The sequence below is a fragment of the Balaenoptera musculus genome, chromosome 1, assembly GCF_009873245.2.
Source record: "Balaenoptera musculus isolate JJ_BM4_2016_0621 chromosome 1, mBalMus1.pri.v3, whole genome shotgun sequence".
Classification (NCBI taxonomy): Eukaryota; Metazoa; Chordata; class Mammalia; order Artiodactyla; family Balaenopteridae; genus Balaenoptera; species Balaenoptera musculus.
Window position 1 is genome coordinate 48,158,243 of NC_045785.1, and position 14,112 is coordinate 48,172,354.

At 44.7% G+C, this 14,112-nt stretch overlaps 1 protein-coding gene across 1 annotated transcript in view; it reads right to left on the bottom strand.

Moving 5' to 3' along the window:
• The window catches only part of DAB1 (DAB adaptor protein 1), a 420,573-nt gene that overhangs the window by 8,043 nt on the left and 398,418 nt on the right, over positions 1–14,112 (bottom strand). The window contains exons 12-13 of the mRNA XM_036843482.1: positions 11,739–12,287; positions 7,981–8,108 (exon numbers count right to left, since the gene is read on the bottom strand). Coding sequence (XP_036699377.1) covers positions 7,981–8,108; positions 11,739–12,287 — 677 coding nt within the window. The remainder of the gene's footprint in view (positions 1–7,980; positions 8,109–11,738; positions 12,288–14,112) is intronic.

The window sequence follows — 14,112 nt, forward strand, 5'->3', positions numbered from 1 at the left end:
AGGCCTAAAAATCACCTGTAGGTGGCTTTCCAAAGTCCATCTCCTTCATAGAAACTACTTCATAGCGTAACTGGGCTGTTAGGAAACATAATAATGCCGCAGGATCCGCCTTGGGAAACTGTGTAGGAAGAATGTGGGGTTAATCTAAAGGATCTGGTTGGAGGGCCCTGTGGATGGCAGAGACTTCCACGTGTTTGCAGATGACTTTAAGTATGACGTATGAGCTCACGTACAGAAGTCAAGTGGAATCACAGATTTAGAGTAATGATAGCATATATTTACAGAAATCTTTACAGCCTCTAAAGGGGATTCCTCGATCACATACATGGTCTCATTTGGGCATCGCAGAGTCTGTACCCTGGGTATTCCTATCTCCATTTACAGGGAAGAAGCAGGGCTCCCCAGAGTTTGGTGACTGGCCCAAGGTCACTAAGCCAGCATAGGGCAGAGCTGGGATATAACCAGTTTTGTTATTTTTTTTAGCTTTTGTACTGCAGTAAAGTATTTAGAGCAAAGCATTTGACATTTTAATCATTTTTAAGCATACAATTCAGGGACATTCATTACACTCATCATGTTGTGCAACCAACACCATTATTTCTAAATCTCTTTCTTCACCCCAAATAGACTCTGTACCCATTAAGCAGTGACTTGCTAGTCCCCCTGACCCCCAACCCCTGGTAACTAACCTCTAATCTACTTTCCATCTCTATGAATTTACCTATTCTTATTTTTAAATCAACTTCATTTTGAGGTATGATTTGCATACAATGAAATGTTCCCATTTTGAGTGTACAGTTTGATGAGTTGTGAGAAATATATCCACCCATCTGGCCCTCCCCAGAGCAATCAAGCTATAGAGCATTTCCTCACCCTAAAAACTTCCTCGGGGTCCTGCTCAGTCAACCCTTCACTCCAGTGCGGCAACCACTGATCTGCTTTCGACCACTGTAGATTAGATGTGTTCTCCTGAGCGTTTCATGTAAACACACCCAGCTCTTTCCTAAGCCCATTGTCCTCTCCACTGCCACATGACCCCTTTTGTAAAATGTCAAAGCAAGAAGGGCCATCGATCTGACGGTTCCTTTCCTACAGGAAGAAATGGAGGCCCCCAGATGTGAGGGTTTTTTTTTTTTTTTCGCCAAAGTCCGCAGGAATCAGTGGAGAGCCAGGAGGGGCAGCCCAGGGTCTGGACTCCCCTTTCTGTGCTTATTCCCTCACTTTCCCTACCTATCTCCACCTGTCTGGCTTGAAGTATAAAGGCATATAGTTTCCAATCCCACATTATAAGGAGCCCCTTTGGAAAGCCACCTAAATTGTGCTTATGACTTTGCATCCCTTTAATTTTTATTGTGTTTGTTTCTGGAAAGCTTGGCCACATGGAGCAAAGGTATGTCCAAAACAAATGATGAGTGGGGAGAAGACGTGGCATGCTGAGAAAGGTGGTCTTGGACGTGAGGTCACGCGCCATGCAATCTAGCTGCTGAGCAAGCCCATCTCTGCCCCTCCTGGGAGCCTGGGGGGTAAGAGTCACGCCGAGCCAAGCTTGGGGTCAGACTGCAGCTAGGAGGTGAGCCAAAGCTTGAGGTCCTCAGCATTGCCCTGCCTAGGCAGCAACTTCAGCCTCAGGGTCTTTAAGCCCGAACACTTGGGCCTAGCTCAGCAGGGTCTAACATTTCCTGGCCTGATAAAATGAAAAAGGTGATGGTAACCAGGGAGTGGAAATAAGGCTGAAAGAACTCAAAGTCCCACCTGAATCCATGAGAAACGCATGGGGTTTAGAGCCACAAAGACCCCAGCAACTTCCTAACTACCTGTATGAACTGAGGAAGGCATTTCACCTGGGCCTCAGTTTCTTCATCTGTATGATGGGGTTTGTAACATCAACATCATGGGGCTGTAACACGTAATAAGTGAGCTCATATGACATAAGGAATTTTAACAAGGGGCAGGAATCTTCCTTTCCTTTTTATTCAGAGGAAAGGGAAACAATAAAGCTTTCTGACCACTTTCAGCCTGAAAATCTGGCCTTCAGAGTAGGAGAGTCTTCAAAATACAGGATGGATTTAATGACGATGCCTTAGAGACTGAAGTTGCTGCTGAACGCACTCGCTTCCAGGGGTCTTGGGTGCTGAAACCCACTTGGTGAACACAGAGGTGCACACTCTGAGTTCCCAGAGGGTCTGCACATGTCCTGATCAATTCTGCACTTCCCCAATAATAATAATAATGATGGGTACAAGTTATCTGCTTTGCAGATTTACGTCACCTTTCTTGACCTTGTCACGTAGCAGAGGAGGGCACTGAGGTTGATGGCAGCCGTTCTCGGCCATAAGCAGGATGGCCTGTCCTGAGTAGGTTCCTGGTGGTCAGGAGTGGGCCCTGGATCTCACACAGATAGTCACCAGGACCCCTAATGAAGTCAACATATTTCAGGGACTTCTGGCCTTTCCTTCATTAGCTGGGAATAAGGACAGCCTGGGAGAAGGGTGCTGTTGGAAGACCTAGTTTGAGGACTGGGTCTTCCATGCTCTAGCTGGGTGACCGTGGGCAAGTTAGAGGGTCCTAGAATGTAAGCGCTAGAAGGGCCCGTGGGAATTGCTTTACCGAAGAGAAGACCAGAGGTCAGAAATGAAGCCGTCTGCCTCAGGTCACAAGCAATCAAGTCAGCGAGGCTGCTAAAACCCAGGTGTCCCGGCCTTGGTTGAGTGCTCTTAAGTTATTTAATGTGGGTCTAGATTCAAATCCTAGCCCTATTACATGTGAATCGTGTGATTTCAACATATCATGAACCTCTCTACCTTACCTGTCATATCTGTGAAACAGGAATGATAAAAATACTTAAGAGCGTTCCCCTGAGGATTGAATTAGGTGATGTCTATAAAAGTGCTATAAACATCCTAGTAATTTTTACATTTATTTTATTAGTAGTAGTAAATGCAAGGCTACTTGCATTAGCTTCTGCAAGGTGATTCTAGAAACAGTGAGCGTGATCTAACTCAGAGGTCATCATACGACAGCCCATTGGCCCATTTCAGTGGCTGCCAGTTCTTTTGTAAATAAAGTATTATTGGCACTCATCACACCCAGTCCTTTATGCATTGTCTTTTGCTGCTTTCCTGCTGCAACGGTAGAGTAGATTAGTTGTGACAAAGGCCAGATGGCCCACAAAAACGTAAAGAGTCCCAGAGAGTGTGCTGGCCTCGGGTCTAAATGATCAGTAGCGTCTAGCTGTGCTCACTACTCTAGGGGCTGAACACCATGTTGAAATCTCCATTTCTAGTCTTTTGTTCTCCAGAGTCTCATATCCAGCAGTCTACCGGCATCTCTGCTTGGAAGTTCAAGGGCACCTCGGGTACAACTGGTCCCAAAGAAAACTGGCCTTTTTTTCTGCTCAAGCCTGCAGCTCTGCATTCCTTAGCACAGTGCCTGGCACCACCTAGATCCCCCAGTCAGGCAGGAACCTGGGGGTCATCCTAGCACATGCCCTCTTCTTCCTCACCTCCCACTTCCCTGCAGCCTTAAGCACCTCCTGATTCCATCTTTTCACATCCCTGGGCATCATGCCCATCTCTCCAACCTGGCCGACACTGCTCTCAACCAGGCCTTCCCATCTCCCGCCTGGACTAGCTTGGCTTGGACTTGCCTCGGAGTGCTATGCCCATGAAAAGGAGAGATTATTTTTCCATTTTTGTGGTTCTCTGTTTTGAGGCTCTTTGTTATGTGATTCTATTTAAAAACAGAAGAGTAACAATAATGCCAAATACGTGTATTCTACTTTCAAAGTTTATAAAGCACTTTCATACTCACGGTATCTTCTGATTCTGGGAGAGCCTGAGGAGGGATCTCTTGCTATGATTCGTCTTCATCCATATATGGTGACCGGGGGTTCCAGGGGCTAGCTAAAGTCCTGCCTAAGGTCACCTGCTTTGGAACCATAATTCAGACCCAAGTCCCCTGACTCTGGGCATTTCCTTTCTTTCTTTCCTTTTTTTTTAAAAAATCTCTTACCAAAAGCATCTGAAGTGCTGCTTTCTTTGCCCCTAAACACTATAAATCCATCAGGTAACATTTTACATGTCTTGGGTTCCCACTATGAAGACTGGTCTTAAAAAATGACAGTGACTTATTATTTATGGCAATATCTACTGTTACTAAGGGAGACAGACCAAACAATTCCCCACTGTTACAGACGCTACTTTGACTTGACAGCTGGGAAAGTCTGATAGGCAGTTTATTTACTTAGCCATTTAACCAAATAAATGTTTTCATTTTTCTTTCATCTCCTCAAAAGCTAACATTTCGCCCTTAAAATTGTTCCAGCAACGTATCAGTGGAGTATAAATTACCTGCCATTCCCACGCCAGCCATTATAATATTATTTGGGTTCTTTTTTTTGCCCCTGTTGACCCAGTCTTTCAAAGACACGTGATTCTCCCAGATGGGAGGGTAGGGGAAAAACATGAAATAATTGAAGATATTCCCCTTTATTGCTAAAACAGAAATGCTGTTTTGATATTGGCCCCGAAGCTTCCTCCTGAGAGGATTGAGGCCATCCGTTTCCTCTTACTAGGGTGCAATATGGTTTTAACTTATCAACAGATGTCATCCCTACCTACTCAGAATTGTGCGGGCATTTCTAATAAAAAGCAGCTGGAGATAATGGGTGCAAGGGTGATAAGAAGGCTGAGACTCTTGCTCTCCAACTGTATGGAGGCAGCGGGGAAAATAGAGCCATGGACGTAACTCTCCCTGCGTGGTATCCTTTTTCCAAATGCCTGGAAAGGCCCTAAGAAATTGCAGTCAGTAAATTTCCAGTTGGGTGGATGGGTGAATGGGATGGAGACAGAAAGATCAAACGCGGCTTATACTGCTATTGAAGGAGGGGCCCAAAAGGCTCATTTGGACTTCCCTTATGGGTGTCTTAAGTGATGTGTTGGCAAGGCTGGCATCAGCCTCTTGGCATGCAATTCTTGATAGGCAATTGTGTAATTGCCAGACTAAGCTTTCAAAGGGAGAAAACTGTTTCATGGAAGATTACAGCCCAGCCCTCCTTTGGAGCTGGGAACTACTTATTATGATTTACATGTGAATCTAAGATAAGGCTGCTCATTTTTTGGGAAGTGAGAGGTGGCCTGTGAGGCCCTAACAGGGGTCCTTCTGATTATGGGACGGGGCGAGCCAGAAAACTAAGAAGTAGGGTTTTTTCTTTTTCCTTTTTCCCAAAGCTATTTTGAGGCATATTGAAAATTAATTACCTGCAAATAGAAAGTAAAAAGCAAAACCTCCCAGCCAGTGGCCTGGGTCCTTATGGTAGAATTTATTCAACACGAGGACATAAGGGCTAAACGTATAAAATCCAAGGGAGTGGCGAACCACATTTATTGAGCACATAGGATGATGATGGGGGTGGTGGTGATGGTGTTGGTGGTGGCGATGGCAACTAGCAGCTCTTGGGTGCTTTCTCTGTGTCAGATGCTGTGCTAAGAGCTCCACACACATCACCTCCTATGATTATTGTCCAAACAATAAGCTTATGAGGAGAACACTATTTTTACCCTCATTTTTCAAAATAAGATCGAGAATTATTATGACATCTCATGAGGGTCACATAGCTTATAAGTGCTAGCGCCAGATTCTGAACCCACTCTTGCTCCAGAACCAGATTTTTTTAAGCCGAGTACCGAGTACCTGTCTCCATGTGCTATCTTAGTTAATGTAATGTATACACAAGGCCCTTTCAGCAGATAAGCAAACCAAGACTCAACAGCAAGTATGGTTCTTGCCCAAGATTTCCTGCTCTTAAGTAGCTGAGCTAGAATTTGAACTCAAGTTCCAAATTCTGAGCTCTTCCCACTAGACCACGCCACGTCCATTCACAACTCAACCCTGGCCTAGGGTTCTAGACAGAGCATCAAACACGGAACAGGCTGAAGCCTCACAAAACAGCCTGTACGACTGTCTCAAGCAGAACAGGCTCGTAAAGATGAGGGTGTGAAACATCGATCTGCAAATGCTGCACGTCATCTTTATTCTCTAGAAGAACTCAATTTTAGGACGATGTTGGCTGTTATGCTGATGAATGGCTCTTGTCACCTCTGGTTCATTCATCAAATTTTTCAAGGCAAGGGTGAGCATGTGAAATAAAACATATGTAAGGGGTAGAAAAACCTCTGGGGGAATCTTCCCAAGGTGTCCACCCATCATCTCCAACTTTTGTCTTTCCTGGAACATTGACTTTGCCTGTATCACAAGTTCCCCAAATAGCTTTGCAAGACTGGATTTTTAGATGGGCATTTGCATGGCATGATGTGTTCTCATGTGCTATCGTACTGAGGTGAAACATGGCAAAAAGTACGGTATGTGAGATTCTTTAATCATAAAATCTATTAGCAAAATGCACTTTCAAAACACTGTATGAGCTTTCAAGAACCATCAAAATAACTTACACGTGAACTGCGACTGATTCCGAGGTAGCCTCAGAATCCATTTACGAACAGTGAAAACTATTTACCATTTTAATGGTTCTGACCATAATGTTCAGGCCTAAAAACAGAGCTCTGTCGGTATGGCCTTGCAGTCCTACACGTTTACGGAAAACTAGAAAGGTATATGAAAATTGAACACATTTGTTAAGGAGTGACCTTAGAAATCATGCCTGGGTAACAAGGGGTACTTCTGTCTCCTGGGAAGGTTCGCTTCATCAGCCCCTCTTTCTTTCCATAAAATCAGATGTATTAAAATTCAAGTGCCAAAACCCACTTCTAGTAAATGTAAGTACCCCTCTCTTGAAGCTGCTGCTGATGGAGTCTGAAGTGGTTTGGTGGCAAAACACAGGCTGTAGCACAGGTGCAAACAGCAGAGCCTCAGAGGTGAACGTGACAGGTCTCTGAGCTTTGAATTCCACTTTCACGTCAGAAAGGGTGCGGGGGCCCCTTCTGGCCAGACAAAATGGACTACCACGATCTCACATGTCTATCAATCTTATTTCAAGCACTGCTTGTTTCTGTTTCTTAGTCTGGCTTCTCGGTGTGTTTGGTTGGCGACCTTTTTTAGGATCTGCAGAGTGTAGGCAATGCAGTTGACACACTGCTTAAAAGGTTTAAGCATCTGGACCCTATTTCACTGAGAAAGAATCAGGGTGGGCAGAATGTGTCCATCTCAGAATGTTGATGCTTTTAGACACTGAGTCCACGTTAAGTAGCTTTGACCATGCCTCCTTCTATCAACACCCACCCACTCAGAACATATCATTAATAAGATATGACCATTCCCCACTCCTCGCCTCTACCCCTCCCTCCCAATATATGTCAAAGGTCATGCATCCATGAGGATAAACAAGGTGGAAAACAGACATCAGGCAAGGCGAGATGATGCAAACATCAGGGATAGGCTCAGGCCAGGAGAGATGGTGCAAACATCAGGGATGTGACTTCAGAGGTAACAAACAAGCAAAAGGGAAAGCGGATGGCTTAAGGGTGGGAGATCAAAAGGACAGATACCTACCCAGACCTGTGCTATCTAGCTACCAGCCTGTGGACTTATATTATCACCATTGGGCTCCACACTGGGCTCACCAAAGGGATCACTGTTGGATGAGGCCTGTGACCCATCAGGCTAGAACACAAGAAGATAACACTTTTTTTTTTTTTCTTTTCAGTAATTGAAAATATAAGACAGCTGGGCATATTTTCATGCACACATATACTCTGTTATTTTAAAGGAGGCAGCACTTCGTTTAGAGGATGCCACTTCCGCAAATGTGAGAACTTGTAGTAACAACTTAATGAAAGGATAACGGTTTTCAGCTGCTCATTTGAACATAAAAGAAAACGCCTTTAGTCACCCCTTTAGAACTTAAGAGTCTGAGCCAGCATTCTTTTCTACATAGGTTTCCTCATGCGTTGTCCATTTCAGATACAGAGGTTTTAAATTGAAGAATAAAAAAAAAAAAACAGAAAGAACAAACTGGTCACTTACAGCTTCTTGCTCTTCACTTTTGCTGGGACTTTCAAAGCCCTCTTCAAAGATGTCATCGGTGGTCGGATCACTGGCGTGGGATGCAGATGATTTGGATGGAGAGCTCTGTCTAGGGGCTGGGGTTGGAGCTACATAGAGACCATGCAAAAAAAGAAAACATCCTAAGTGTCCGGCAGCAACCGTTTATACCCCACAGAAACCTCAGGGATCTGATTATATTCGAGTCAAATCCCAGGACTCCTCCCTTCCTATCACAAGTCAAATCGGTTGAACAGTTTAATATCTCCTCTGTACCTATTAATCTTGTCCTCTCCCAAACTTGATGGTCAGGAAGGAGCTGGTGGTCCACAGGGATGGGTGAGGCAGTGGTCCTCAAGGGACAGTCCCAGGACCAGAAGCATCAGTCACATCTGGGAACTTGATGGTAACACAGATTCTTGGACCCCACCCTAGATACACCGACTGAATCAGAAACTCTGTGTTTCTGCAGACTCAAATTGAGACCTGCTGGACTACAGTCTTCTTTCTTAACTTCATATAATTATTTCAATAAGAATAAATAGAGAAGAGGACAGTGATATGCATTTATTGAGTGCCTTCTACGTGTCGGAAGCCATCAGAAATTTTACAGGCAATATCGCTAATCCGCATAAAGCCTCTTCGAGGTAGGGGTTCTTCCAATTTTACAGATAAGGAAGGTGAAGACTGCTAAACTGCTCAAGGCCACAGACTTGGCAAGTGGTAGAAGCAGGCTTTGTATCCTGGCACATAGTAGGTATTCGATAAACACGTGCTGAATAGAGTGTCTCAGTGATCTGGGAAAATGAATGTAGCTGATGGCAACTTCACAGCTGGCACTTTTTTCCTTGTTCCATAAGGATCTCCATTTTCTGTCCTAACCTTCCCACATTTTCCTTGTCTCCTTTATCCCAGAGGTTTATAATAAATATGCCATTAGAAACTACTTTCCTTTCAATAATTTCTTTTTCTTTTCAATAATTTCTAAATTGGCAGTGAAAATACCCAGCACTGGCTCAGCCCCAAAGGAGTGTGGGGGGGGGGCGTGGCTTGATTTAGTAGCTGAATTTCAAAAGCCATTGACAAGGCCTCCCTGCCATTACATCCCAGAATTTACAAAATCTGGCCGCTTATCAGACAGTGAGTGATTATAAAACTTGGTGAGTTGCTTTTGCCTTGATGAACCTCTCTTTAGAATGATGCTATTTATTGCGTGCCAGCAAGCTAGACACGGTGCTAGGCACTTTGCATTCATTATGCTCTCTAATATAAAACCTGCAAGGTGCTATTGTACCTATTGTCTTTTTCTGATGAAGAAACTGCGGCTCAGAGAGGTGAAGTGCCTTTCTTAGAGTTAACACAACTGTGAAGCAGGAGCGCTGGGATTTAACACAAATCTGACAGTGTTCAGTCCACTGTGCTTTTCTATTTCTATCTGAGGTGTACTTTTGGTTCCTCTCCACTCAAAACATTCGAAAGGTGATGCTGATGGATAAGAGGATATAAAGATAGGTTGCACTCATTTTCTTTAAAATAAAACATTGTGTCTTTTTTCTTAATTTAAAAGGAAGTCTGTTTTGTTTCATGAGATGCCTATAGAACCAACCAGTTACAGAGAGTTTAAATGAGGTAAGCTTTATGAAAACACCTTGATATGCGGTAGATGCTTAATAATTATGAGTGTAATTGGATTCTGAACTGTGTGTGACATGGTTTCTTGCTTACTAAAGGCTGAGAACCCTGACAGAGCTGCCGATTCTGAGAGATATACTGCTCATACTTATTGGATGGAATCAGTGGGATGCAAAACTCGAAGTTTATTTATGCAAGTGTCCTAACCTTTAGAAGGTTTTGTAGAATACCTCTCTACCCTAAAACTGTGGTTCTCAATCTAGGACAATTTCACTCCCAAGGGACATTTGGCACTGTCTAGAATCATTTTTGGTCATCATGGCTAGGGGAGGAGGATGTGTGCTACCGGGCATCTAGTGGCTAGAGGCCAGTGATACTGCTAAACATCCTAAAATCCACAGGACAGCCGCCCACAACAAAAAATTATCTGGCCCAAAATCTCCCGCTCTGACACACGAGAGTAACTGAGTAGCCTTTGTTTTGTCCCTTCATCCTCTACAATCGTTCCAAAACGCCGCCCATGTGCCAGACACCACACAACCATCACGAGAAGTGTAGCAACACGAGGATGATGAAGACGTATTCCCTGTCCTCAAAGAACTTAAACTCCCCTCTTTTATATATACAGCTGGCACACAAGCCCCTTGAAAGAGAGACATGTGTCTTCAAAAGATGCTTGCTTTTTATGCATGGCTGTCATTTCTTTAGCATTTCATTTTTTATTCATGATTCTTCCTTGAAACCCTGTGAGCTGAAGTGAAGAGAGATGCCCCCACCATGTAGATCATATGGCCTGAGAGGAAGTAGGTTGTCTACACCCATAGAAGAGGTTCATTTTCAGAACAGCATCCCAAACCTTGCTGAAGTGACATCATCTGATTGTGTTAACATGAGATTTTTTTTTTGACAATTCACGGTACTGGCTAAGCAGTAATCCATACCGTCTGTGACAGTAATGAAAACGCCAACCTCACTGTTCCATGAGCCTTTTCCTTCCCCTTATCAACTGTCAAGGCACAACTATGGGTCACCAGACACCTTCCCCGGATGGTGTCAACCAGGCATCGGTGTGCCCAAGTACCTCTGGATTCTGATTGGCTGCACAGTGCTGGTTTTCCAGATGCTGGCAATAGAAAAGTGAGCTGGGATAGGATCACTGAATGCCAGAACTAGGACAAGGCACAGAGCTATCGAAGCTAGCTCACTTATTTTACCCAAGACACAGCTGAGGTTAAGAGAAGTCACACACTTGCCCAAAGACACAGTTTGGGGTGGAGAAGGCAGGATTAGAACCTCGGTCCAAGACTGCGCAAACCCACTCAGTATGCCATAACAATGACGATAAAAATACTTCCAACTCTGTGAGGGACATAATGTTTTAGTACATGTACCACTGAATCCTTTTTATGACCCTTAGCCTAAGACAGATGAGGAAATTGAGGCTCAAAGAAGTAAAATGACTTGCCCATCGACACAAAACTAGTAAGTAATCAAGCCACTCCCTGGATTCCCAGTGCAGAGCTTTCTGACTACCTGAAGCTTTGAGCAAATTCTGGCTGCCACTCTACCAGTTGTAGGAGGCCTTATGGCTGCTCTATCTCTGGCCTGTGTTTTCTCCTGATCTTAATTTTCTAATTTTTTATACTTGTCCCTAACATTTTTTAAATGCACATACACCATTCATTTTTAGTTCAATAAGCCATACCCAAACCTATGTGTCAGGGCTGGGATATACATAAATGAATAAATGGATGTGCAAGGGAACAAAAACTTAAGAGCCAGAGTAACATGCTAGATAAATAACAGGCCTATATTCAATTCCACCCTTTTGTCTATTTTCTTTGTCTTTGAATCTCACTTTCGTTATCTGTCAAACAGGTCTAACAAAACTTGCCATTAGCATTATTAGGAGTATAGAAATAATAAATGTAAAGCACATGGAGAAGGTGCATATAACTGGCACCTAATAATGGGAGGCTATTGTTATTAGTAGTAGTCATACAAACAAAGAGAGGCCTGTTGAATGCAACTGAGGTGATTTCTCTGACGCCAGAAACAAGGCATCAATTGCTCTCTGGGGGTTTATGCCTTCAAAGAAGGGCACTCACGTGAGTTGGTCGATGGTGTAGTAGAAGTCACAGGCGTCAAATTCAACTGGGAGATGTCAAAGTCATCACAGTCGTCTGTATCCTGTGCCACCCCGACTTTGTTGAAGTAACTGGAGAAGGCCTCTGAGGTGCAGGTGAGGGCGGGCTGGTCGGGTTTGCGGGAGGGCACGGGTGGAGGCTGGGCCATCTGGAAATCCTTAAACATTTCTTTCCCCATTTTCTGCCTGGGCTTGTCGGTCTGTGGACTTGACCTGGCGGAGTCACTCGTGGCTGGGACGGTTGCAAGGGGGGTGAGGGGACCTTGGAACATGGCAGCTGGCAAAGGCATAACAGTTTGTGTGGGCATGAAGGCGGCTGGCGGAAACTGCCCGGCCACGGTGGGCCAGGGCTGCTGAGTGGCAGGGAAGAGAGCCGGCTGGCCCCATGCGATGGGCTGAGCCCCTGGCATCACCTGAGCGACTGGTGGCTGAGGACCCATGGCGATCTGCTGTTGGACAAGGGGCTGCTGGCCCCAGAAGGATGGGAGGACGGCGCCCATTGCAACATAACCTGCAAGGGTTAAAAAGAAGAGTCAGGCGCCTTGGGAAAGAATCATTCAGGGAGTCAAGTGATGGGCAGAAAGGGACCAAGCAACTATTGAGTGTCAGGCTGTGTGCTAGGATGCAAAGGTGAGTAAGACAGAAGTCCCTGCTCTCCTGGAGTCTGTCTTCTAGAGCCCTGGTCAGGGAAAATCGCTCTGAGGAGATGACTTGTAAGCAGAGACTAGAATACAGTGAGGGGGACGCCAGGCAGAGATCTGGGGAGTAACGATAATACTGCTATAGTTCTTAAAGTTCTTATAGTCTTATAATTCTTAGAGGTTTCTGACATCACACAACCTCAGGAACCAGTGTGTCTCAGTGGAAAAGGCAGAGCGCTGGAAACCAGGCACGTCTGGGTTTGAATATTGCCTCCCCTTCTTGCTAGACTTAGGGCATTCCCAAATGCTTCAGCTCTCTAAGAGTCAAGCTCTTTGTTGTAAAGCCAGGTAATAACATCTTCCTTCTCAGCATCGAAGCGGTGTGCAAAATGATTAAGAATCAAAATGTTGGCGTTTTAGAGGTCAAGGTTAAAATTCACACTGCCACTTCTTATCTATGGAATTTGGGGAGAGCTTCAGAAGCTCCCTAAGCCTCTCCTTATCTGTAAAGTGGGCAGAAAATACCTTCTGCCTCATTGGGTTAATTTAAAGATTTAATTTAGAGATTAAAAAAAATGTAAGTTAGCATCTACTCAGGACCACCTCATACAGTGGCATAGGTTGGGCACTGCAAAACTCCAGGGGGTGTACTCACATATGTCACCGTAATTTTTTGGTACATTATTCCTTTCAGGTGAGATCTAGTCATTTTAAAAGGAGCACAAGTGATACTCTGTACCATAATAAGAGAAATAATAATAATTTCCACTTATTAAATGCTTACAATGTGCTAGGTACAGTATTAGGTGCTTCACATCTTTACAAAATCCCTGCAGGGTCGGTATCATTATCTCCATTTGAGGGATAAGGAGATTGGCGCTCAGAGAAGAAAAGTACCTCATTCAGGTTCACACAGCTGAGACAAGCTGGGATCAGGATCTGAACTGAGGTCATCTGTCCCCAAAGCCAGCATTCTTTCCACTGCCCGAAACTGCCTCACCCAGATGGCCAAGACTGACTTCTGATCTTAGCACAGTCTGTAAAGCTGGTCTAGCCATGTAACGTTTTAGCTCACTGTGGGCCTGGAGGAGACTCCCATGTCCTTCCAGGGGTCCCCACCCTTTTCAGGGTGCAATCAAGCCCAGGAGACAGATGACCAGTCCAGGCAGAGTAGAGGGCCTCTCAAAATATGCATTTTTATGGCTGTTGGAAGGAATTTGCAGGTACAGAGCAGTGAGACCAGGAAAAGAAGAGGGTGGTTGCACGGTATCCTAGCAACTTCCAAATGTTAGACTGGCAGGCGCGGGGGCACTGGGCATGTCCTGGGTTGTGTCAGTGACCCTGGTGAGCCCAGAGGAATCACATGTGGGCTGCCTCACTCATGCTCTAGCCTTAGATCTACCTGCCCTTCAATTGAGTCATAAGGGATGGAGCCAACTTTCAAAGCCAGTCCATTTCCTTCCAAGGTCAGAGGAGGCTCCAGTAGTGGGGTAGAGACAGACACACGGGTTTCCTGCCGATCAATCTAATAGTGTTAAATACTTTTATGGAATGAGGCAGGAGTGGCAACAAAACAGACAATATCCTTATCAGATCACCTTGGTTCTAGTGCAGGGAACTGAGAGGGGTGAAGAGGCATTGGTGCTGACATTTAAACTTGCAACTTGCTTACACTGTCTATCATAATAATGCAGT